At 40.7% G+C, this 21,940-nt stretch overlaps 2 protein-coding genes across 2 annotated transcripts; both read right to left on the bottom strand.

The window, feature by feature from the left end:
- Nucleotides 1-809: 809 nt before the first annotated feature.
- Nucleotides 810-9,742, bottom strand: apmap (adipocyte plasma membrane associated protein). The gene is made up of 9 exons (XM_059359615.1): nt 9,502-9,742; nt 7,426-7,542; nt 6,677-6,792; nt 6,378-6,470; nt 5,969-6,085; nt 5,008-5,182; nt 4,321-4,455; nt 4,041-4,233; nt 810-3,000 (listed from the first exon to the last, which is right to left on the bottom strand). The coding sequence occupies exons 1-9, from the start codon at nt 9,591-9,593 to the stop codon at nt 2,791-2,793; spliced, it is 1,248 nt and encodes a 415-aa protein (XP_059215598.1). The 5' UTR covers nt 9,594-9,742; the 3' UTR covers nt 810-2,790.
- A 4,960-nt stretch (nt 9,743-14,702) lies between these two features.
- Nucleotides 14,703-21,730, bottom strand: LOC131993960 (NACHT, LRR and PYD domains-containing protein 4E-like). Its single transcript, XM_059360037.1, is given in 8 exon segments — nt 14,703-15,566; nt 16,444-16,490; nt 16,616-18,674; nt 18,871-19,099; nt 19,262-19,337; nt 19,658-19,762; nt 20,131-20,232; nt 21,642-21,730. Coding segments are annotated over 8 exon segments (3,243 nt in total). The 3' UTR covers nt 14,703-15,030.
- Between the last annotated feature and the right edge of the window lie 210 nt (nt 21,731-21,940).

The following is a 21,940-nucleotide window of genomic DNA, read 5'->3' as shown; positions in this document are numbered from 1 at the left end:
CACCTGTCCACATGTCCTCCTCTCACCTGTCCACATGTTCGTCTCTCACCTGTCCACATGTCCTCCTCTCATCTGTCCACATGTCCTCCTCTCACCTGTCCACATGTCCTCCTCTCACCTGTCCACATGTTCGTCTCTCACCTGTCCACATGTTCTCCTCTCACCTGTCCACCTCTCACCTGTCCATCTCACCTGTCTCCTGTCCCCCTCAGAGCAGAATTTAAATAAAATAAAACAAGTCTGAAATAATCAAAAAAAGAACATTTCCTTTAATTTAAAGTTGATTCATTTACAGATTAATAATAATAAACTGTTTGTGATGTAATGAAGGGGTTTTAATTAGATTTATCAAATGAATATTTGTTGAATAAATTAACAGATTTTATTTAAGCTGCAGATTTAATTCAGGTTTTATACAAAAGAAGCAGAAAGGTACAAACTAACAGAAACACTGACTTTAAATCTGAAGAAAAAGATCGTTGAGAGACTAAAACGACTTTTGTATCCTCGTTTGAACATAAAACTCTGAACTACAATTACGACGTGAACAAAGAAAGGTCGATCGTCAGCCAGTGGCTCATTTTCATCATCGTTATCTCGAGATGTTTCCTCAAGAAAAGGACAGAATAAATATTGTGTTAGTTACTTAATGTGACGCGTACCAGTTTGTGACTCGAGAACTTTTTATTACTGACTCAGTGTCTGAGACGCCTCACGATGACCAAACATCTAAATAAATCTTTTAAAGCAGCTGAATGGAACTTTTATTTTCTGTTGAGTTTGGCGCCCCCTGTTGACAGAAATTAGTGTTTCTATGAGCACCAGACTCTTGGCGTGGTGACCGGCGGCACAGCGCCCAGGAAGTGGGCGGGGCAACCCAGCTGCCGAAATAAAAGTTGGCACTGACTTTTCCCACCACAGGTAAATTTAAATCTACCTTTTTTTTTTTTTAACCAAAAACATGTTTGGGTTAAACAGTAAATGACCCGTTCTCACGACACGAACCAGAACAACCTGGTCAAGGTCACGTTAAATAAACAAAATAATCTTAAATAATCTTTAAAAAAACAAACAAACAAAACTTTCAACAACAGGACGGCGGCGGCTCTGCACAGCTTTTAGCATCGAAATGTATCTGTGGATTACAGAAACGCAACACACCAACATGTTTTGCTGATCTGGAGTCTGAGCTGATGGTCTCGTCTTCTTCTGCAGGACATATTCTGCATTTTCTGAGAACTACAAACCTTCTTAATGCGTTCTCGCCACCAACTGGAATGCTGGCGTGAAGAAAGCTGGAGGGGCGGTGGACGATTCCAAACCACTTTGTGTGGTCAGTAAAGTCTGGATTGCCTTTTGTGTTTTCAGGGTTTTCAGACTCTAAAATACAGATTAATTCAAAACTACTTACTCATTTAAGGACTCGTTCCAAACTAATGAATCATTTAGGACTCGTTCAAAATAACACTCATCATAGGACTCGTTCAAAAATACTGACTCACTTTAGGACTCGTTCGTAAAAATTGACTCATTTTAGGACTGCTTCTGAAATACTGACTCATGTTAGGACTCGTTTGTAAAAATTTACTCATTTTAGGACTTGTTCCAAACTAATGAATCATTTTAGGACTCGTTCTAAACTACAGACTCATCATAGGACTCATTAAATAATACTGGCTCATTTTAGGACTCTTTTACAAAAATGTACTCATTTTAGGACTCGTTCACAAATACTGATTCATTTAAGACTCGTTTGTATAAATTGACTCATTTTAGAACTCGTTCTGAAATATTGACTCATTTTTAGACTCGTTCAAAACTACTGGCTCATTTTAGGACTCATTCAAAACTACTGGCTCATTTTAGGACTCATTCAAAACTACTGACTCATTTTAGGACTCGTTAGAAAATACAGACTGATTTTAGGACTCTTTCGAAAATGCAAACTCATTTAAGGACTCGTTCTAAAATACTGACTCATTTTAGTACTCGTTCTAAACTACAGACTCACCATATGACTCATTCAAAAATGTGCTCATTTTAGGACTCGTTCACAACTACTGACTCATTTAAATGCTCATTTTAAGATTCGTTCGTATAAATGGACTCATTTTAGAACTCGTTCTGAAATACTGAATGATTTTAAGACTCGTTCAAAACTACTGGCTCATTTTCGGACTCGTTAGAAAACACAGACTGATTTTAGGAATCGTTTGAAAACGCAGACTGATTTCAGGACTCGTTCAAAAACATTGGCTAATTTTAGACCTCGTTGGAAAAAGTACCAACTCATAAAGCAGTTTGTCAAAGTGGCGTTCTAAGAACTCGGATTGTTCGTGGACACAATGAGAGGTTCTTAGAATATTGAAATGGTTCCTCGGGTCTGCTGAGGTTTAATGACCAGTTAAAAGTTCCCTGGAGCTGCTTTAACAGTCAAGTTTTGATTAGAAAAGAAGCCGGAGTTAAACTAACTAAAGAGTTGCACATGCACAGGACCAATCAGGGGGCTGCAACGGATCGGGTCCAAGCGCTTTTTGTTCCACGATCAGAACCTGAGTTTCAGAAGAAGCTATAACTGGAGAAGGGAGGATGTAAATTCAGAGTGTGGCTCATGGCGACCATGAAACAAAACAAAACAGTGAACAGGAAATGTAACAGGCTGACCCGTTGGTGGCGTCGACCGCCATCTGAGACAAAACATCGGTTTTCATTCCACCTCCCTGATTGCCACCGCCTCATCACGGCTTCAGACCTCGCCACTAATGTCCGTCCATGCGCCCGGCAGTTCTTTCACACCGTGCCGAGGTCCAGCTTGGCGATGTACGGCGAGCGGAAGGAGCCCAGGTACAGACTCCCGTCGTGCTCGTGGACCTCGCTGACGTATGCCGCCACCAGGCCGTTGGGGTCGTGGAAGCTCCGGGTGCAGACGCCGCCGTCGTGGAGCTCCGCCACCAGACTGTAGCGAGGGACGAACTTCATCAGGATGTCCTGGCTGAAGAGCTGGAGGAGGAATACAGAGTTTACTAATCGTCATTACATCACGTTTCTTTTACATCTGCACACTGATTGGCTGATTGGAGTTGAGTCGTCACTGGATCATGTTTGGTTTACCATAGATGGATTTCGTTCACTTGTGCATATTTGGCTGATTTGAATGTAAAAGGCAGCAACATTTGACATTTTCCCACTCTTATAATGGCCTCTGAGTCTTTGTTCTCTCACAGAGGACACAGACGCGAGAACGGTCCTGTCTGAAAAGCTTCTGGGATAAATCATCTGAGCCAGCAGGAGGTCTCCAGACTCCAGTCCTTAGAAGACACAAATTGTCCAATAAAGGTTGGACATGAGTGAGACATATCAACCTCTTCTATGAGAAGAGCTGCAAATTCCTTCAGCCTTTACTGAATATGAATATGGTAATTTGGGCATAATTATCAACGTAAGTTCCAAATTGATAGTTTAAGCCATTTTATGAGAATTTAAATTGTCTCTCTTCTCTGTTTTACAGAGACTCGTTCTAAACTACTAACTCATTTAAGGACTCGTTCTAAAATACTGACTAATTTTAGAACTCGTTCTAAAATACTGACTAATTTTAGAACTCATTCAAAACTACAGACTCATTTTAGAAATCATTCTAAACTACAGACTCATTTTAGGACTCGTTCAAAACTACAGACTCATTTTAGGACTCGTTCTAAAATACTAACTCATTTAAGGACTCGTTCTAAAATACTAACTCATTTAAGGACTCGTTCTAAACTACTGACTCATTTTAGGACTTGTTCTAAACTGACTCATTTTAGGACTCGTTCAAAACTGCTGACTCATTTTAGAACTTGTTTTAAACTACAGACTCATTTTAGGACTTGTTCCAAAATGCTGACTCATTGTAGGACTCGTTCTAAAATACTGACTCATTTTAGGACTCGTTCAAAACTGCTGACTCATTTTAGGACTCATTCTAAACTACAGACTCATATTAGGACTCGTTCTAAACTACTGACTAATTTTAGGATTCGTTCTGCGTCTCTCTGTACCTTGAAGATGAATTTCTTGATCCAGGGTCTCTGGGACAGGAAGTCCAGCATGGAGAAGCCGGGGTTGGGCCGCACCGCCGACATGGCCACCCAGTAACCTCCGGAGGAGCTCGGCCGGATGTTGTCTGGGAAGCCGGGCAGGTTGTCCATGAACGTGTCCATCCCGCCTTTATTCAGACCGGCGACGTGGACTCTGACAGAGAAAGGAGACGCTTAACAGAGACTGCAGACACACACACCCACAGACACACACAGGTGAGTCCAGGTGAGTCCGGTTTACCTGCGGATCCGGGCCATGGTGGTCTCGGCCACCAGCACCGACTCCTCGTCAGGAAGCAACTGGATGCCATTTGGGAATCGCAAGTTCTCCATGACGACGGTCAGCTCCCGGCTCTCCATGTCGAACTCCAACACTCTGACAACACACAGCTCTTATTACAGCGGGAACAGGAAGGCTTTTAATGTGAAAACACCTGCAGGAAGTGTCCCGTTTCTGCAGCAGCGAGATCAGAGAACAGGATTTTACTGAAAGTTTTATAATGTGTAGAGAAATCCAACATAAATAAATATATAATGATTATATTGTTTACATTATATGTAATGCTGTTTAATTTTAATACATTAATAAACATCTATTTTATTATTAAATTGTTTATTTCCATTTTAATTCAACTAATGCAGCTTACATTTAATATTCATTTAATTTAAACACATCGTGCAAATAAATGGAATAAAACTGAATTTCATTCATTTGATATTATTTATAATATTAATCAACAACAGAAAAAGCAGACTGACAGAATATATGACTGGATTATTTAACTTAAAAAGTTAAAATCTAAGACACGTGTCTTTGCGTGTGTGTTTGTGTGTACCTGCCGTGGCCCAGGTGTGTGTGTGTACCTACTATGGGCCAGGTGTGTGTGTGTACCTGCCGTGGTCCAGGTGTGTGTGTGTGTGTGTGTACCTGCCGTCGGCCGTGGCCTCCATGATGAGCTGCAGGTAGTCTCTGCGCTGCCACCTGCTGCTGGAGTCGGTGAAGTACAGCTTCTTCCCGTCCGCCGTCACCGCCACGTCGTTTATGAACGACAGCTTCCTGCCCGCCACCAGCTGACCGCCCACCACCAGCCGCGTCGCTTCACCTGTCCAGAGACACCACCGAGGTAAACAACAACAACAACAACAACAACAACAACAGGAGAAGCAAGAGGAGGACAGAGAGAGGAAGAGGAGCAGGAAGAGGAGGAAGAGCAGGAGCTGGAAAAGAAGGAGGAGAGAGAGGAGGAGGAGAGAGGAGCAGGAGGAGGAGGGGAGCAGGAGCAGGAGGAGGAGGAGGAGAGAGGAGCAGGAGGAGCTGCAGGAGGAGGAGGAGGAGAAAAGAGGAGCAGTAGGCGGAGGAGGAGGAAGAGCAGGAGCTGGAAAAGAAGGAGGAGAGAGAGGAGGAGGAGAGAGGAGCAGGAGGAGGAGGAGGAGGAGGAGGAGGGGAGCAGGAGCAGGAGGAGCTGCAGGAGGAGAAGGAGGAGGAGGAGAGAGGAGCAGGAGGCAGAAGAAGAGGAAGAGCAGGAGCTGGAAAAGCAGGAGGAGAGAGAGGAGGAGGAGGAGGAGAAAAGAGCAGCAGTAGGAGGAGGAGGAGGAGGAAGAGCAGGAGCTGGAAAAGCAGGAGGAGAGAGAGGAGGAGGAGCTGCAGGAGGAGAAGGAGGAGGAGGAGCAGGAGCTGGAGGCGGAGGAGGAGGAGGGAGGGAGCAGGAGGAGCAGGAGAAGGGGCAAGAGGAGGAGAGAGAGGAAAAAGAGGAGCAGGAGGAGGAGCTGGAAAAGCAGGATGAGCAGGAGGAGAAGCTGCAGGAGGAGGAGCAGGTAGAGAAGGGGAGGGGTAGGAAGATGAGGAGGAGCAGCAGGAGAAGCAGGAGGAGGAGGAGGAGGAGGAGCACCTGTGGTGGGCTGGACCTGGAACAGACCCAGGTAGGCGTCGGCTACGATCAGAGTCCCGTTGGGTCCGGCTCGGAGGCCCAGCGGTCGCCCACAGCTCCACTCGTCCTCTGAGGAGCCTGATGAATCACCGGACGGAGATCAAACAGTTTTATTGATCCATAATAGTCTACCACTAATATATTCATAATTGTATTAATGTTGATAATTTTTCTCTGTACTGTTTTATTGTTGTTTATTATTACTGCCATTGCTGTTTTATTATTATTGTTTTATTTTTAATTGTTTATTGTAAGGTGACCTTACAGGCGCCTATAAATAAAATGCACTATTGTTATTATTATTATTGGATGTTTCCTGACTGACGGAGCAGTAAGATGTTTCTGTTTGATTTTGATGAAGTTTTCTCACCACATGGCGGCTTCCCGAGTCTCGCCACCGTGTGAATCCTCCGACCAATCAGCTTCAGGATCTTCCCGTCAGCTGTTCCCGTAAACAAAACATCTGCAGACAGAAGAGACGAACATCTGTCAGCTCGGATTCACTTCCACTCTTATTTCAGCTCTGCTCACATTTACAGAAATCTGCTTCATATAGAATGGATATAAATACATTTAATTATAAATAAGAATTGATTTATGAATAAAACACTGAGTGAAAATGAAACAGATTTTAGTGTATATTAAATAATAAATCCTGATGTAAAGGACCTCCGATGGTGGCGATGGACTCCGGTCCGAGGATCTGGTCCTCGTAGAGTCTGTGAGCCTGACGCAGCTTCAGGTTCGGCTCCCAGCAGCCCGTCATCAGCGGCGGCTCCTTCAGGCTGCACACATTAATAATATTCATCAGTAAAAAATGAATAATGCAATTTTATTCTGAAAATATCACAAATTATTCCTTTTAGTAATAATGTAATTTTATTCTGAAAATATAACAAATTATAATAGTAATAATAATTATATAGTAATAAAAAAATTCAATATGTTTTTTCTAATTATTACAACTTCCTTCCTCTAAATATCACGGTAAATGTGATGGAAGTTTGAAACTAATAATTGCACAGGTACAAACACAGTAAACAGAAAAGACTTCTTGTCTTTCACAGCCCTGGTCAGGTTTTCAGATTTAAAAAAATATATTTTTTTAAACATTTTAAATCATTTTTTTAAAATGTTCTAAACATTTGAAATATTTTCAAAACAATTTTTAATCTTTTTTGAAATAATTTTAAATATTTTTTTAAACCTTAACTTTTAAAAAAACAAAAAACATTTTGAATCATTTTAAATAATCTTTCTCATTTTTGGAAATGTAAAAGCATTTATAATCATATTAAAACATATGTTTTTGTAACAATTATTTTTTTTGAAAAATAATTAAAAAACATTTCTAATAATTTTAAAATATTTTAAATCATTTTATTAAACATTTTCCCATTGCAGCGTGCTGTCCTCACCTGAAGACTTCGGGGTGGATGGGAGACTCGATGATGAGGATGATGACGAGGAGAGGAAGAAGCAGGAAGCCGCCCAGAGAGAGCAGCGTCACTTGGAACACCTTCCCACTGTACGTGCTGAGACGCAAACACAAAGAGTTCCTCAGGGATCTGTCCTCGGTCCTCTTCTCTTTTTATTTACAACATTAATTTTATTACCACCTGCAGCTGGTTCTGTTTTTCTCCGTCCAGGTCACATTATATCAGTTTCAAACACAAACTAATCGTGTGTTCTGTCAGCTTAAATTACTGTTTTTATCAATGGAGTCTGGTGAAGATTTCACAGATAACAGCGTCAGAAAGATCGTTTACTTGTCCACAGCAGCACACATCACTGTCACATTTTATTCATTATTCACATGTTTTATTCATTTTTGTTGTGTGACTTTTTCCTGATATGTTTAAACATTTATCGTGACATTTCACAGATATTTTCCTAATTGTTTTTTTTCTGTTTTTAATTTTCCTATATATATTTCACAAATGTTTGTTGTGTTATATTTTTCTGATATTTTCTTGATTTAAAAAATATATATTTTCCTTAACGGTTTAAACATTCATCCTGACATTTTTCAGATCTTTTACTGAATTTTTTATTTTTTAGAAAGTCTTCCTGACATTTTCCAGATATGTTACTTTTGTATTTTCCTGATTTTATGTATTTATTTTCACTGATATTATTGATATATGCTTGAAATAAATGAAGTAAATGTACTTAGTTACTTCATTACATGCAGCTGGTAAATAGCATTTTAATGAATCCATAAACTGCTGGAAAATGAATCCGTAATATTAAATAATTTTATATTATTTAGTTGTAATAATCTATAACGAAAGTACTAAAGTTACTTTATAGTAATGTTAGATAAACGTTATCAAATTATACAGATGTATGTAGATGTGAGTACAAGTACACAGGAGCAGAAAATACTAAATAAAGTACGAGTATGTCCACACAGTATTTAACTCCAGGAGAGTAAATACTCTTTCCTGACATTTTTCAGATGTTTTATTGATTTTTGTGTATAATTTCTGATATGGTTAAACTTGTTTCTGATATTTTACTGAATTTCATAATTCATAATTTCATAATTTAATTTTATAGACAATATTTCTGGCTTTTCCAGATATTTTATTGATATATTGTAGAATTTTATGCATTTATATACTTTAGCTGTTTTTTTTTTTACTCAGGTACTTTTCCTGATGCTGATTTTTAATAGATGATGTATACTGAGTATATTTACTTAGTTACTTTCCTCCTCAGTTAACAGTCAGTGATCAAAAACTGAATAATCACTTTATGTTCAGTTTCATGTTTTCTGATATTTCATTGATCTTTTTAAAAATTATTTCTGGCATTTTACAAATATTTTATCAATATTATTTTTTTTTCTTTCCTGACAGTTTTCAGATATTTTATTGTGTTTTGTATTTTAATTTCTGATATGGTTAAACATGTTTCTGATATTTAACTGAATTTTATTTATAATTTTATTTACATTTTGTGGCGTCTTCTCTTCTTTTTGTTGTTGTTTTTTTTTTCAACACAAACCACTGCACACACTCGAGCAGCTGGAGCCAAAAGCTGTTTCTCCTCCATTTTTGTAGGTTTTTACTAAGAGCATGATGGGGAAAAAAATTGCATGATGGGAAAAAATGCTAAAATAATCTAGTTGTAGTCTTTTATATAGTTACCCTGCAAGATTCACAGTCTGTCTAAAATCTCAGTGTGAGACTAGAAACTCTAAACACATGTCTTTAGATGTGAGCTGATAGTCTTCCAGGAGTCTTTCCAAATCTTTTCAAAGTCTTCTGGTGTGTAATGTAGCATTATTTACTTTCCTCTGTGGAAGATAATTAGTAACGGAGTGACGTAACGTTACTCTCCACTGTATGTAACGACAGGAGAGTAAATGTACTCAGTTACTTTCCTCCTGTGCGCGGATCAATAACCGTTAGAGATCAATAAATGTGACAGAACCCCTCCCTGTTATCTCCATCAGTGGTCCCGGTCTGACCCGGTCCCGGTCTTACCCGGTCCCCTTGTAGCGGTGCTCCGGCAGCTCGTCGGTGATGACCTGCGGCCGGTGAACGCGCCGGAACCGGAGCCCCTCCGTCTCATTCATGCTGCGCTCGGCTCTTCTCGGCTCTTCTCGGCTGTGGTCCTGGTCCTGAGGCGGGTCGCGGTGCGGAGGTCTAACCCGGGTACAGAGGGAGTAAACAGGGACAGAACCAACCGAACATCCTACCTGTTTACGGTTTACACCGACGACTGACAGCTTCCGGTGCGATGACGCGTTCTTCTTCTTCTTCTTCTTTTGAGTTTTATTAGCGGTTGGCAGACCAACGTACAGGAGCATTACCGCCACCTACTGGACGACTGGAGTGGTGGAGCAGTAGATTGACAGGAAAATAAGGAGAGAAAATAATAATAATACTGATAAAAAATGTTTAAAAATGTTTAAAAATAAAATAAAATAAAATAAAATAAAAATAATAGTAATAATAGTAATAATAATAATAATAATAATAATAATAATAATAATAATAAAATTAAGATAAATAAATGATTAAACGGGAAAAGGGGGGAAACAATAGTGTAAATAATAGCATTTTATATACAATTATAAATAATTAAATACATAACTAAATTCTCTCTATAAGTCCTGTTTCCCTCAGGTAATTAAACAGGGGCTTGTTTTCTTTGCATGATTTTTCCCCAAGAAGACTTTCCAGGGTGTTACTGTGTTTCCCGTCCTCTAGAACAGGGATGGGCAACTGGAGGCCCACATCCTCACCTGAAGTGGAAAATCACAGTATGTGGTTATTTTTTATTTGCTTCAAACCTTTTGTATTCCTATTTATACTGTTAAACATGCATTTGAGCATGAAATATGTTAAGTTACGGCACTGTAAACATATTTAAAATTGCAGTTTCATCATATCTGGTTAAAGGCACGGTGCACCCTGCTCTAAAAGTCTCTTTCTTTCAGCATCGTACATCTTGCATTCTCCCAGCATGTTTGACTGTTTCTGGTTCACTGCAGTGACTGCAGAGCCCTGTAGGGTGCCAGCTTGTTTATTCTATGGAGTGTTTGGTTTAATCCTGTGTGTCCGATCCATAGGTCCGATCCTAAGGTGTGAGATGTCCATCTCCTCCTTTGGGTTCCTGTGGTGACGCGTTACGCCGTACGGCGCCTCTTATGCTGCGTTCGATTGCACTCGGAACTCGGGAAAATCCGACCTCCGAGTCGGAAAAGTGCAATAGAACGGCCCTTGAACTTGGGATTCCGACTCGGGAATTCGGGTAGGATCCAAGCAGCCCGAGTATGTCGGACATACGTGGAAAACGTCAAAGCAAAATGGCGCAACACACCGTGAGAGGTAAACAGTCACGTTATCTTCAACATTTAGTCTGTTATGTGTCGTTTAATTTAGCATTTGTGTTACTAAAAGAGTAGGATTACTTTGTATAGTATTTGCACTCATGCACTCATATATATATATATATACACTAGATGGCTCACGCACACTGTTCGCCAATGGAAACCGACGTCCTAGTGTGGCGGCCATCTTACCCACTCATAACATCAGTTCATGTAGCATTTAAATAACCAGTTTGATTCATTTTGAACCCATTTTCAAACGGTTTGGTTTGTTATAAACCTCAGAGTTGTGGTTATGTTCCTGCATACTCAAGAATAATTTTAACCATGGACTTTCATAAATAAACATTAAGCAGGTAGGTAGAGCAATAGCATGTGTGTGTGTGTGTGTGTGTGTGTAAAATGACCAAAAGAGACACAAAGTTTTTTTTATCTTGGTAAGAACCAAATAATTTGCAGTGCACTCTGCTCGGGCCAGTTCATCGCTTCTTGCTGCTTTAATTTATCTCTTTTGTACATTTTTTGTCTTTTTTTTTTTGATGACATGGTTAAAATTATTCTTGAGTATGCAGGAGCATAACCACAACTCTGAGGTCTCCATTGGCTAACAGCGTGTATGAGCCATCTCGTGTTTATATATGTATATATATATATATATGGGTAAACTTTCACTTTATCTTCAACATTTAGTCTGTTATGTGTCGTTTAATTTTGCATTTCTGTTACTAAAAGTGTAGGGTTACTTTGTAGTGGTATTTGCACTCCCACTCTGTTAATTAAAGAGTTTGTGTGAGCGTAGAAAAAGCACAGTAAAAAGTGTATTCTTTAAAAATAGTTTTTCTCTTTCTCTCTCTCTTAGGTGGCTGATGTACTTCTCCAGAATACTTTTGAAATGCTCAAAAGACATCCAAACAAACATCAATTTGCTGTGGCCGGCCATGTTTTCCGAGGCTGAGCAATGAAACGAATTTACCTCGGAAGTCGGAATTTGCAACTCGGATCTTTCCGAGTTCCAAGTGCAATCGGGTCTACACGGTGGTGTAGTGGTTAGCGCTCTCGCCTCACAGCTAGAGGGTCGCCCGTTCGCCTCCCGCCTGCGGCTCTTCTGTGTGGAGTTTGCATGTTCTCCCCATGTCAGCGTGGGTTCTCACCGGGTTCTCCGGCTTCCTCCCACAGTCCAATTGGTGACTCTAAATTGCCCGTAGGTGTGAATGAGAGTGTGATTGTCTGTCTCTATATGCCTGTCCAGGGTGTACCCCGCCTCTCGCCCAATGACAGCTGGGATAGGCTCCAGCCCCCCGCGACCCGATTGCGGATAAGCGGTTAATGGTAATGAATGAATGAAAGTGCAATCGAACGCAGCATTATTGGCTGAGCGAGCAGGAGTTGGGCAACTGTGCTGGTGTTACGTCGAAAAATGCTCCCGGAGTCATTTAGAATCCGGATGTATCATCAACTGTATGTAATACTCTTTATATAAACAAATACTGCACATATAACTCTTTTTATAGAATCTCTCTATATATGTCAGTCTTTATATGCAGTCTGAGGGATGTATACAGATATTTTAGACAGGTTAGAAGTGAGACGGTTCACTGATAAGACCTGTCTCTGTCTCAACAGGCAACTCCCGCAAGATCTGATGCCTTAGCTTCAAAGTCTTGCGAGATTTTGTCAAAACAGTTTACGAACGTCCTCTTTGTTAATGTGACTGAATGTGACTGTTATCTGTGTAAATATCAATATGTTAGCAAAAGAAAATATAAATTAATTATAAATAAATTATTCTTTACGTTCACAATATTGCCAAACGAGAGGAGGCCACGCCCCTTTAGGAGTCCGGCATTGATCCCTGGTTTGGCTTTTACACATCTGCATCACCTTTTGGTTTCATATATGAATATACCAGCTACTATTTTGTGTTAAAGCAGTAACAAAAGGCAGTTTATTGGTACAGTGAGATAATTAAACAGGAAGACTGTCCTTCGTCTGGAGTCCATCCCATCTTCTGCGAAAATCTCCTTGATCTCTGAAGATGCTGTTGCATTTCCCATTCAAGTCAGTTCAACATACACAAATGAACATAATTCATCTGTGGCTTGAATGTGGATCCCAGCAAAAGTAAAGAACAAACATTTACTATTAGATGACGGGATTTATATACAAAAACAATACAATTCCTGGATTGTTATTTTTGATGCATTTCTGTAAGCGGCATTTTATTGTCCAGGTAGGGCTAATTTTAGATATTTAATATACTTTTATCAGATTTAATTTATAAAAAAAATGTCTAATAACTTTCAAATGATCATGTTTTTTATGTTAAAATGTTTTTTATGTAAATGTAGTGGAGTAAAAAGTACAATATTTGGAAAATATATAAGTATAAAGTTGCATGTCTGGACACACTCAAGTACAATACAAGTACCACAAAAGTGTAGTTAAGTACAGTACTTGAGTTAGTGTACTTATTAAGCCTCCATTCCACCAATAATTTAAAGTAGTAATACCACACAGTTACTCCACTGCAAGTAAAAGTACTGCAGTCCAAACTTACTGAAGCAAAAGTATCAGTATTTTTTTATTGTCAATTGCATGTTACAAAGTAAAGAACAAACATTTACTATAAGATGACTGAATTTACATACATAAACAATACAATATCAAGAAAAAATAGAAAAACATAAAACTTGGGTCTTATAAGGGCTTTGAATAAAATTGAAAAGACAAAGTAATCTTAATGTTTTTGTCAATTTACAATTATTGAGTTATAGATTTCCAGTGATATTTAAATACAGTCTTAGATCAGTATTTTAAAGGAGGGCAATATATTTTTGCCAAATATTTTTTGGGATTTAATATTTTGCTGGTAAATTAAATTAAGTTACTTATAGAAGTTTCATTATTTGTGAAATTCAGTGGTGGAAACGTTATTCAGATCGCTTACTTAAGTAAAAGTACTAATACCACACTGTGAAATTACTCCACTACAGGTCATGTTATATCTCAACCTGAAAAGTAACTAAAGCTGTAAGCTAAATGTAGTGGAGTAAAAATTTAAATATTTGCCTCAAAATGTAGTGAAGTAGAAGTATAAAGTTACATAAAATAGAAATATTCAAGAACAAGTACCTCAAATTTGTACTTAAGGACATTACATGAGTAAATACACTTAGTTACATTCTACCACTGTATATATAGTAAAAAGAAAAAGTAAACTATCAAAATTCAAACGAAAACTTTTTTTCTTCCTTTTTCTGCATACTCGAGAAAAACTTGATCTTATGGGGATGGGGATGTATGTGCAGACGTTCAAAGTTTTTTTCATTCACAGCCACCAGTGTTTTCTTTATTTCATTACAGTACGTCCCCCAGAGGTTTTAACATGGTCGAACAGTGGAAATGGCACTTCATTGCTACTATGAAGTTCATGGTCTTAATTGTTGAAGTTAAATCCGTGTTGACTGGTGAGTTGTTGGTGACGTGGCTAAACTAACGTGTGGCGAGACCGAGAACACGGGATAGCACTTGTCTGGTCTGCTAACAGCAGGTTTTTCTGCTTGTTTCTGTCATTTTAACACCACTTTGTTGTTCATAATGTGTCGTTCTTCATGGGGAAAATGAGTCGTATCCCTGGGACGCATGGACAGAGAGTTTACTGCCTCCTTTCTCAGATATTAATGCCTTAATGACGCAGGATGCATACCGAGCAAAATCTCTACATGAGAGTGTGGAACATCTACAAGGTCTCATCTGAACCTGCAGACACTCAGAGCCTCCTCACAGAAAGAAACTCAGAGGCTAATGCACATATCATATTTCATACTTCATGCTTCAGGCTTACTTTTGTGTCTTTATTATGCAGCCAAATAGAACGGCTTTGATTGCAAAACTCTCAACACCGAAATTAAAATGTTTAATTGAAAGTAAAATACATTTGTGATTATGATGTATGAATGTCATTCGGAGAAAAAAATTGGTTTGCTTTAGAGTCCAAAAGTTTAAACAAAAAGCACAAATTTTAGATTTGCAAACGAAACTTTAAAGATTTAAGTGTGGAACGTTTTGCAATTAAACATATAATAATTTTATTAATAATAACAAAGACACAAAAGTAACCCCATATTAGTGTATTCTGGCAGCTGATCTTCTGAGTTTCTGTCCACAGGAGAGACTCTCAGACCTGCAGAGGACACAGAGACACTGAGGAACCAGTTGAACTGAGCCCAAACCCAGGATAAAGAGGTTCAGTGAATGTGGTGTTGAAGGTGTGGAGGTGGATCAGTGTGTCAGAGGAGACTCTGTAGAAGGACAGAGTGCCAGCAGGACAGTCCACATACACTGCTACTCTACCAGAGGAGGAGGAGGAGGAGAGGACTGTTTTACTGTTATTGTGGTAGACACTGCTACCACTGTGACAGCACATCAGACTCCAGGACTGATTATTGTATCCAAACCTACAGTCTTTACTGTTTCCTCTCCTCCTGATTCCTCTGTAACTCACTGATATCTCAACCTTTCCTCTCCACTCAACCTCCCAGTAACAGCGACCAGTCAGACCAGTTCTACACAGCAGCTGATACCAGTCGTCAAATCTGTCTGGATGATCAGGATATGACTGATCCTTCTCCACACATGTCACCTTCCTGTTGTTGTCAGACAGTTTGAGGTTTCTGTTTACTGTGTTTGTGTCCAGTTCCAGTTCACAGACATCTGATGGAGAGAACAAGACACAAAACAGCTGCAGGTTATCATCTGCTGATTTATTAACAACTTTACTGACAATTACTGAAAGAAAATAATTCAAAGTTTCACAGTTTAACAGTAAATTACCATGAGAGTAAACATGTCAGTAATATTGTGTTTTTCCTCGTGTGAACTCGAGGATGACAGCTGATGGAGATCCACATCAATAAACACATACTGAATAAAGTCTCACTAAGAAAAGTGACACATCATCTTCCACTGCAGCACAAAGCAGCTCTAAACCATCTGCTTTATTAAACTGTTATTAGCACATTCAGCACAAAGTTCAGACCTTTGACCATCAAATGTCAAACTGTCCACTGCTACAGAAAACTCTCACCACAGTCTGGATTTTTAAATGAATATCAGAGGGCTGTGGCTCCACCAACTGGCTTTAAGGTGCTTTTCATTGACCAGGGGCCAGAAGCAAAAAACTCAAAACTTCTTTTGCGTGTGTGGTACATCTGGTCCCAGTCAGGGAGGAACTGGAAGGTAAATCTACCTAAACTCACTTCATTCAACTTCTCAACATCTTTTCACATTTATTATGCTGTTTTGTTTATGACTTGTAGGTTTTTGAACACTGCTGCATTAAAGGAACACAAAAACTTTTTTCCGTCAAACTTGTGAAGTTTACGAGCAACACCTGAAGGCAACAAAACTCTTATATAAAATCAGTGAGAGTCAAGAGAAGAAGAAACAAAGTCAGCTTTCTGTTGGCTCCACTCTTAATGAAATGTATTTATTTTAGTTTTGTTGTCATCCAACTTCAGTCAAAAAAAAGTCTAAATGTGCTGTAACATGTGCAGCTGAGTTCTGATGAATAAAGCTGAAAAACACTCACACTTCCTCAGACCAGGTCTCAACCACTGCAGTCCACCATGGTCCATCCTGCAGGAAGAGACACAGTCACAATCAGCTTCATATCACCATTAAACATGAACCAGAGACAGAGACACAGTGAGACCTGCTGTCTAAAAACCTGATAGTTTCCAGTTTCCTGTTTTCAAAATTACCTGATAGTTTCCAGTCTGCAGTTTGGACTCTTCAGTCCAGCAGAAATACACTTCACTCCTGAATCCTGCAGCTTGTTGTTACTCAGGTCCAGGTGTCTCAGACTAGAGGACTGGGAGCTGATGACTGAGGACAGAGCTTCACAGCTTCTCTCTGAGAGGTTACAGCCACTCAGCCTGGAGAGGAATCAGCAAAACATGAGAGAACAAATATGAACACTGGAAACTACATTTAATCTGGATAGTGATGTGAGCACCTACAGAGCTTTGTTGGAGGCTTTGACCACTGGCAGCAGCCTCAGAAGAGCCTCCTCTGAAGCAGAGTATTTCTTCAGGTCAAAGACGTCCAGATCTGTTTCTGATGACAGTAAGATGAAGACCAGAGCTGACCACTGAGCAGGAGACAGTTTATCTTTGGAGAGACGTCCTGATCTCAGGGACTGTTGGATCTCCTCCTCTAGAGAACAATCATTCAGTTCATTCAGACAGTGGAACAGGTTGATGCTTCTCTCTGGAGACAGATCCTCACTGATCTTCTTCTTGATGTATTTGACTGTTTCCTGATTGGTCTGTGAGCTACTTCCTGTTTGTGTCAGCAGACCTCTGAGGAGAGTCTGATTGGTCTCCAGAGAAAGACCCAGGAGGAAGCGGAGGAACAAGTCCAGGTGTCCATTTGGACTCTGTAAGGCCTTGTCCACAGCACTCTGGTAGAGACGTGTTGGTTCAGGTTTGCTTAGTAGTAGGATCAACCAGTGGAAGATTGTTTGTTCTTCTTCCATCAGATTGACTCCAGAGTTGATGAAGGTCAGATGGACATGAAGAGCAGCAAGAAACTCCTGAACACTCAGATGGACGAAGCAGAACACCCTGTCCTGGTACAGTCCTCTCTCCTCTCTAAAGACCTGTGTGAACACTCCTGAGTACACTGAGGCTGCTCTGATATCGAAGCCACACTCTGTCAGGTCTGAGTCATAGAAGATCAGGTTTCCTTTCTGCAGCTGATCAAAAGCCAGTTTTCCCAGAGACTCAATCATCTTCCTGTTCTCTGGACTCCAGTGTGGATCTGTCTCAGCTCTTTCATCATACTTGATGTTCTTCACTTTGGACTGAACCACCAGGAAGTGGATGTACATCTCAGTCAGGGTCTTGGGCAGCTCTCCTCCCTCTCTGGTTTTCAACAGATCCAGAACTGTAGCAGAGATCCAGCAGAAGACTGGGATGTGGCACATGATGTAGAGGCTTCGGGATGTCTTGATGTGGGAGATGATTCTGTTTGCTTGCTGCTCATCTCTGAATCTCTTCCTGAAGTACTCCTCCTTCTGTGGGTCAGTGAACCCTCTGACCTCTGTCACCATGTCAACACAGTCAGCAGGGATCTGATTGGCTGCTGCAGGTCTTGTGGTTATCCAGAGGCGAGCAGAGGGAAGCAGTTTCCCCCTGATGAGGTTTGTCAGCAGCACATCCACTGAGGTGGACTCTGTGACATCAGTCAGGATCTCAGTGTTGTGGAAGTCCAGAGGAAGTCGACACTCGTCCAGACCATCAAAGATGAACACAACGGGGAACTTCTCAAACCTGCAGATTCCTGCTTCTTTGGTTTCAGTAAAGAAGTGACGAACAAGTTCCATTAAGCTGAACTTTTTCTCTTTCAACACATTCAGCTCTCTGAAAGTGAATGGAAATGTGAACATTATGTCCTGGTTGGTTTTGTCTTCAGCCCAGTCCAGAGTCAACTTCTGTGTTAAGACTGTTTTCCCAATGCCAGCCACTCCCTTTGTCAGCACTGTTCTGATTGGTTTATCTCTTCCAGGTGAGGCTTTAAAGATGTCTTCTTGTCTGATTGTTGTTTCTGGTCTGTCCTGTTTCCTGGATGCTGTTTCAATCTGTCTGACCTCATGTTCATCATTGACCTCTGCAGTCCCTCCCTCTGTGATGTAGAGCTCTGTGTAGATCTGATTCAGAAGGGTCGGGTTTCCTGCTTTAGAGATCCCCTCAAACACACACTGGAACTTCTTCTTCAGGTTGGACTTCAGTTTACGTCGGCACACTGCAGCACGAGTTCCTGAATGAACAAAATACAATGTAAGTGTTACTGTAGAGTAACTCTAAACTGATGGAGTGCTCCTCCATCAGTTTTATTGAGCTCATCAGTTGAGGACAAACAGTTTATGATCTGATGCAGATGTGTGCAGCATATTTACAGCAGAGATTGGAAATGTAAACTCCATTTCATCTTTCATCATGTTAAATCCACTTACTGCTCTGCAGACATTCAGCCAGCTCCTCCTGCTTCATTCTTTTCAAGAAGTGAAGTGTGATCTTCAGAAACTCCTCTCTGCTTCTCCTCCTCTGCTCCTCATCCTCACCCTCCAACACCTCCTCATCCTCCCACTGGTCCTCTAAGCATTCTGTATAATCTGAGCTCAGAACCTTATGGATCTTCTTTAGCTCATTCTTCACAAAAATGATGATATTTTTCTCCAGCAGCTGGAACAGAATATTATATGAATGAAAGAATCAAACTAAAATCACAGAAGCAAACATCAGCTCCATGTTGGACAGACTAACAGTCCACTAGTCTCAACAGTGCAGCATGGAGATGATTGTGAACAGAATAGATGTAAAAGTAGCTGTTGTACATGTACAGACCACAAATATGGAGTCCAGTGTTTGATGCTGCTGGGCAGAGTGACCACCGGGAACCTCTGAGTTCTCCTGGTCCACTCTGTGGAGGAATCATTAACAATCAGCTCACATTATGTCTGTCCACACAGAGACACACACAAGGTAAAGATCCATGACGAGATGTTTGGAGGTGAACAGTGAATCAGACGACTCCCTGTAGTGATAAAGGTTTACTCCTGCTGATCCCACTGAGAATCAACAGCTCAGTCTGCAGCTTTTTGTAGCTTTCAGCTCACTGTTTTCTTCACCAGTCAGTTTGGTTTAGTCCCAACAGCTCTCACCAACCCTCCATATAACTCTCCCTCCCTCACTGTACACTGCTGAAGTGCCCCGTTTTCATTATCAGTTTGAAATCCTCACCTTTGATCAACAGAGTGGCGTTCATCTTTGAAGAATAAAGGTTGATGCATAGACCGGTCACTCTTCATGGATACACAGCTGGGTTCAGGTTTTTCCAACTTCCTCCTGATAGAAAAAAAGATTAATTCTGCACTGAACCCACAACAAACATCATGCTTTGCTTGATTCATGATTAATATTCAATTTAGACATGTTTCAGTGTTTATTTTAACCCCTTTGGTGGGCTGTCTGAACTTTTTGCCGACTACTTCCTCTTAGAGGTTGTAGTGGGCTCAGTTTTGAAGCTACTCGTCCTGCTGATCCCACTGAGAATCAACAGCTCAGCCTGCAGCTTTTTGTAGCTTTCAGCTCACTGTTTTCTTCACCAGTCAGTTTGGTTTAGTCCCAACAGCTCTCACCAACCCTCCATATACCTCTACCTCCCTCACTTTACACTGCTGAAGCTCCCTGTTTTCATTATCAGTTGAAATCACCTTTGATCAACAGGGTGGCGTTCATCTTTGAAGAATATAGGTTGATGCATAGACCTGTCACTCTTCATGGATACACAGCTGGGTTCAGGTTTTTCCAGCTTCCTGGAAACACAATTCAGGATAATCATTTATTTTTACACTCCTCAGGTATAGTTAAAAACTGTATTCAATGCAGTGTGCCGTAGGAATTATTCTGTGGGGTGACCACAATGGTTGATAGTAATGTAGTCGAATTAGGAGATGTATACGTATCTATACGTATACAGACTGCCAATGTTTTGCCGACAATCTGAACATGCCAGAGGTGTGTTGGGGGGGATCAAGTGATCCGGCTCTGTAACGCCTTTGGGGGTATTAAGGAGGAGGGATTGATGTGAACCGGCGGAGCCAACAAGATATTAATAAATACGTGACGTATTATCAGAAACACACCTCTCAGTTGATTTCAACAGTAATTGAATCATGTACAGCAAAATGCAGAACTTTTCTTGAGTCTTTAGAATCTCAACAGGGAGAAACAGCATCACGGACGGTTCTTAAGTCATTATTTGAATTCACTGCCGTTGCTGTCGCTCATTGTACACAAACAATAGGACTTTTTGACCACAGCCGGTTCCCGGCCGGTGCCTAATTGCAAACCGGTTTGCACCGGTTTTCCACCGCCAAAGAACCGGCACCTGTCCGGGAAAACTGGTTCCAAAGCGGCACCACGTCAGGGGCTGGGGGCGGGGTTATGTGACCCAAAAGACCAACTCGGTGCCGCTAGAGAGACCAACTAAAACGTGTATCATTCATTTATTTGATTTGTTTAACTGCAATGTGCTAATGTTAGCAGGTGATCGCTAGCTTGCTAACATTAGCCGGCGATCGCTAGCGTGCTAACTAACTTACAACAAAGTCCAACATTAAGATCTTACATTCGGTGTAAATAAGAATGTTTTCAGCGTCCATAGTGATTAAAATGACCTAGCCTGTTGTTATTATTATACTTGCCAAGAGGGCGGAGACATATACAGACGTTAACAGTGACTTAATCACGTGGCTCTAGAGCCTGTGGAAAAGCAAACAGGTTAAGATCACATCTGGTTCGCAAGTTGAACCAACTGTGAACCAGCACTAGCACCGGCCTGAGCCGACCCTGAAAGTGCTTTGGTCAAAAAGGGTTACGACGCTTTGTTGTAAACAAACTGACATTGCTTGCTGTACACATATTGCTGCAGCACATACATACTGTACAGTGTCACTTTGCAGCACTGCAGCTGCTCTGTTACACTCCACTACTGTCTCCTCCCACTTTGTTCTGCAATGTGAATGGAAGCCAATATTCTTGGAATCTGCATGAATGTCCTCTGACGAAAAGCCAGCATAGCTTTTTTACAGCAATATAGAGTGAATTTTACAGAAAACACAGTCTGAAAGGAGCTGGTGAGTGTGAATAATGATGGTGGTGATTGGATTGCTGAGCTCTGACATGGAGAAGAGTCCTGGACAGTTAGAGATCCTCATCTCACCTCTGAGCTTTGGTCTGGCCGTCATGTTCCTCACACAGAGTGGTTTCAGAGGGAGGGTCTCCCTCCTCTCTGTCCTCACACTGATCCATAGCAGAGTCCACACCTGCAGGGAGAGATTCACTCTGTCACTACAACAACACGAGAGGTGAAGACACATGAGCCTGTATGCATCAAAGAAGCTCAGGTGAAACAGGTGACCAGCTCTTCTTTTCTGTTAAACTCTCTGATATTTAGTATCCTGAACACAAACTCAACATTAAAGTGTGAGTTCATTCTTCAAGACTTTAGCAGCAGCGACT

Source organism: Centropristis striata, chromosome 20 (genome assembly GCF_030273125.1).
Source record: "Centropristis striata isolate RG_2023a ecotype Rhode Island chromosome 20, C.striata_1.0, whole genome shotgun sequence".
NCBI lineage: Eukaryota > Metazoa > Chordata > Actinopteri > Perciformes > Serranidae > Centropristis > Centropristis striata.
This window is presented reverse-complemented; position numbering and strand designations above follow the sequence as displayed.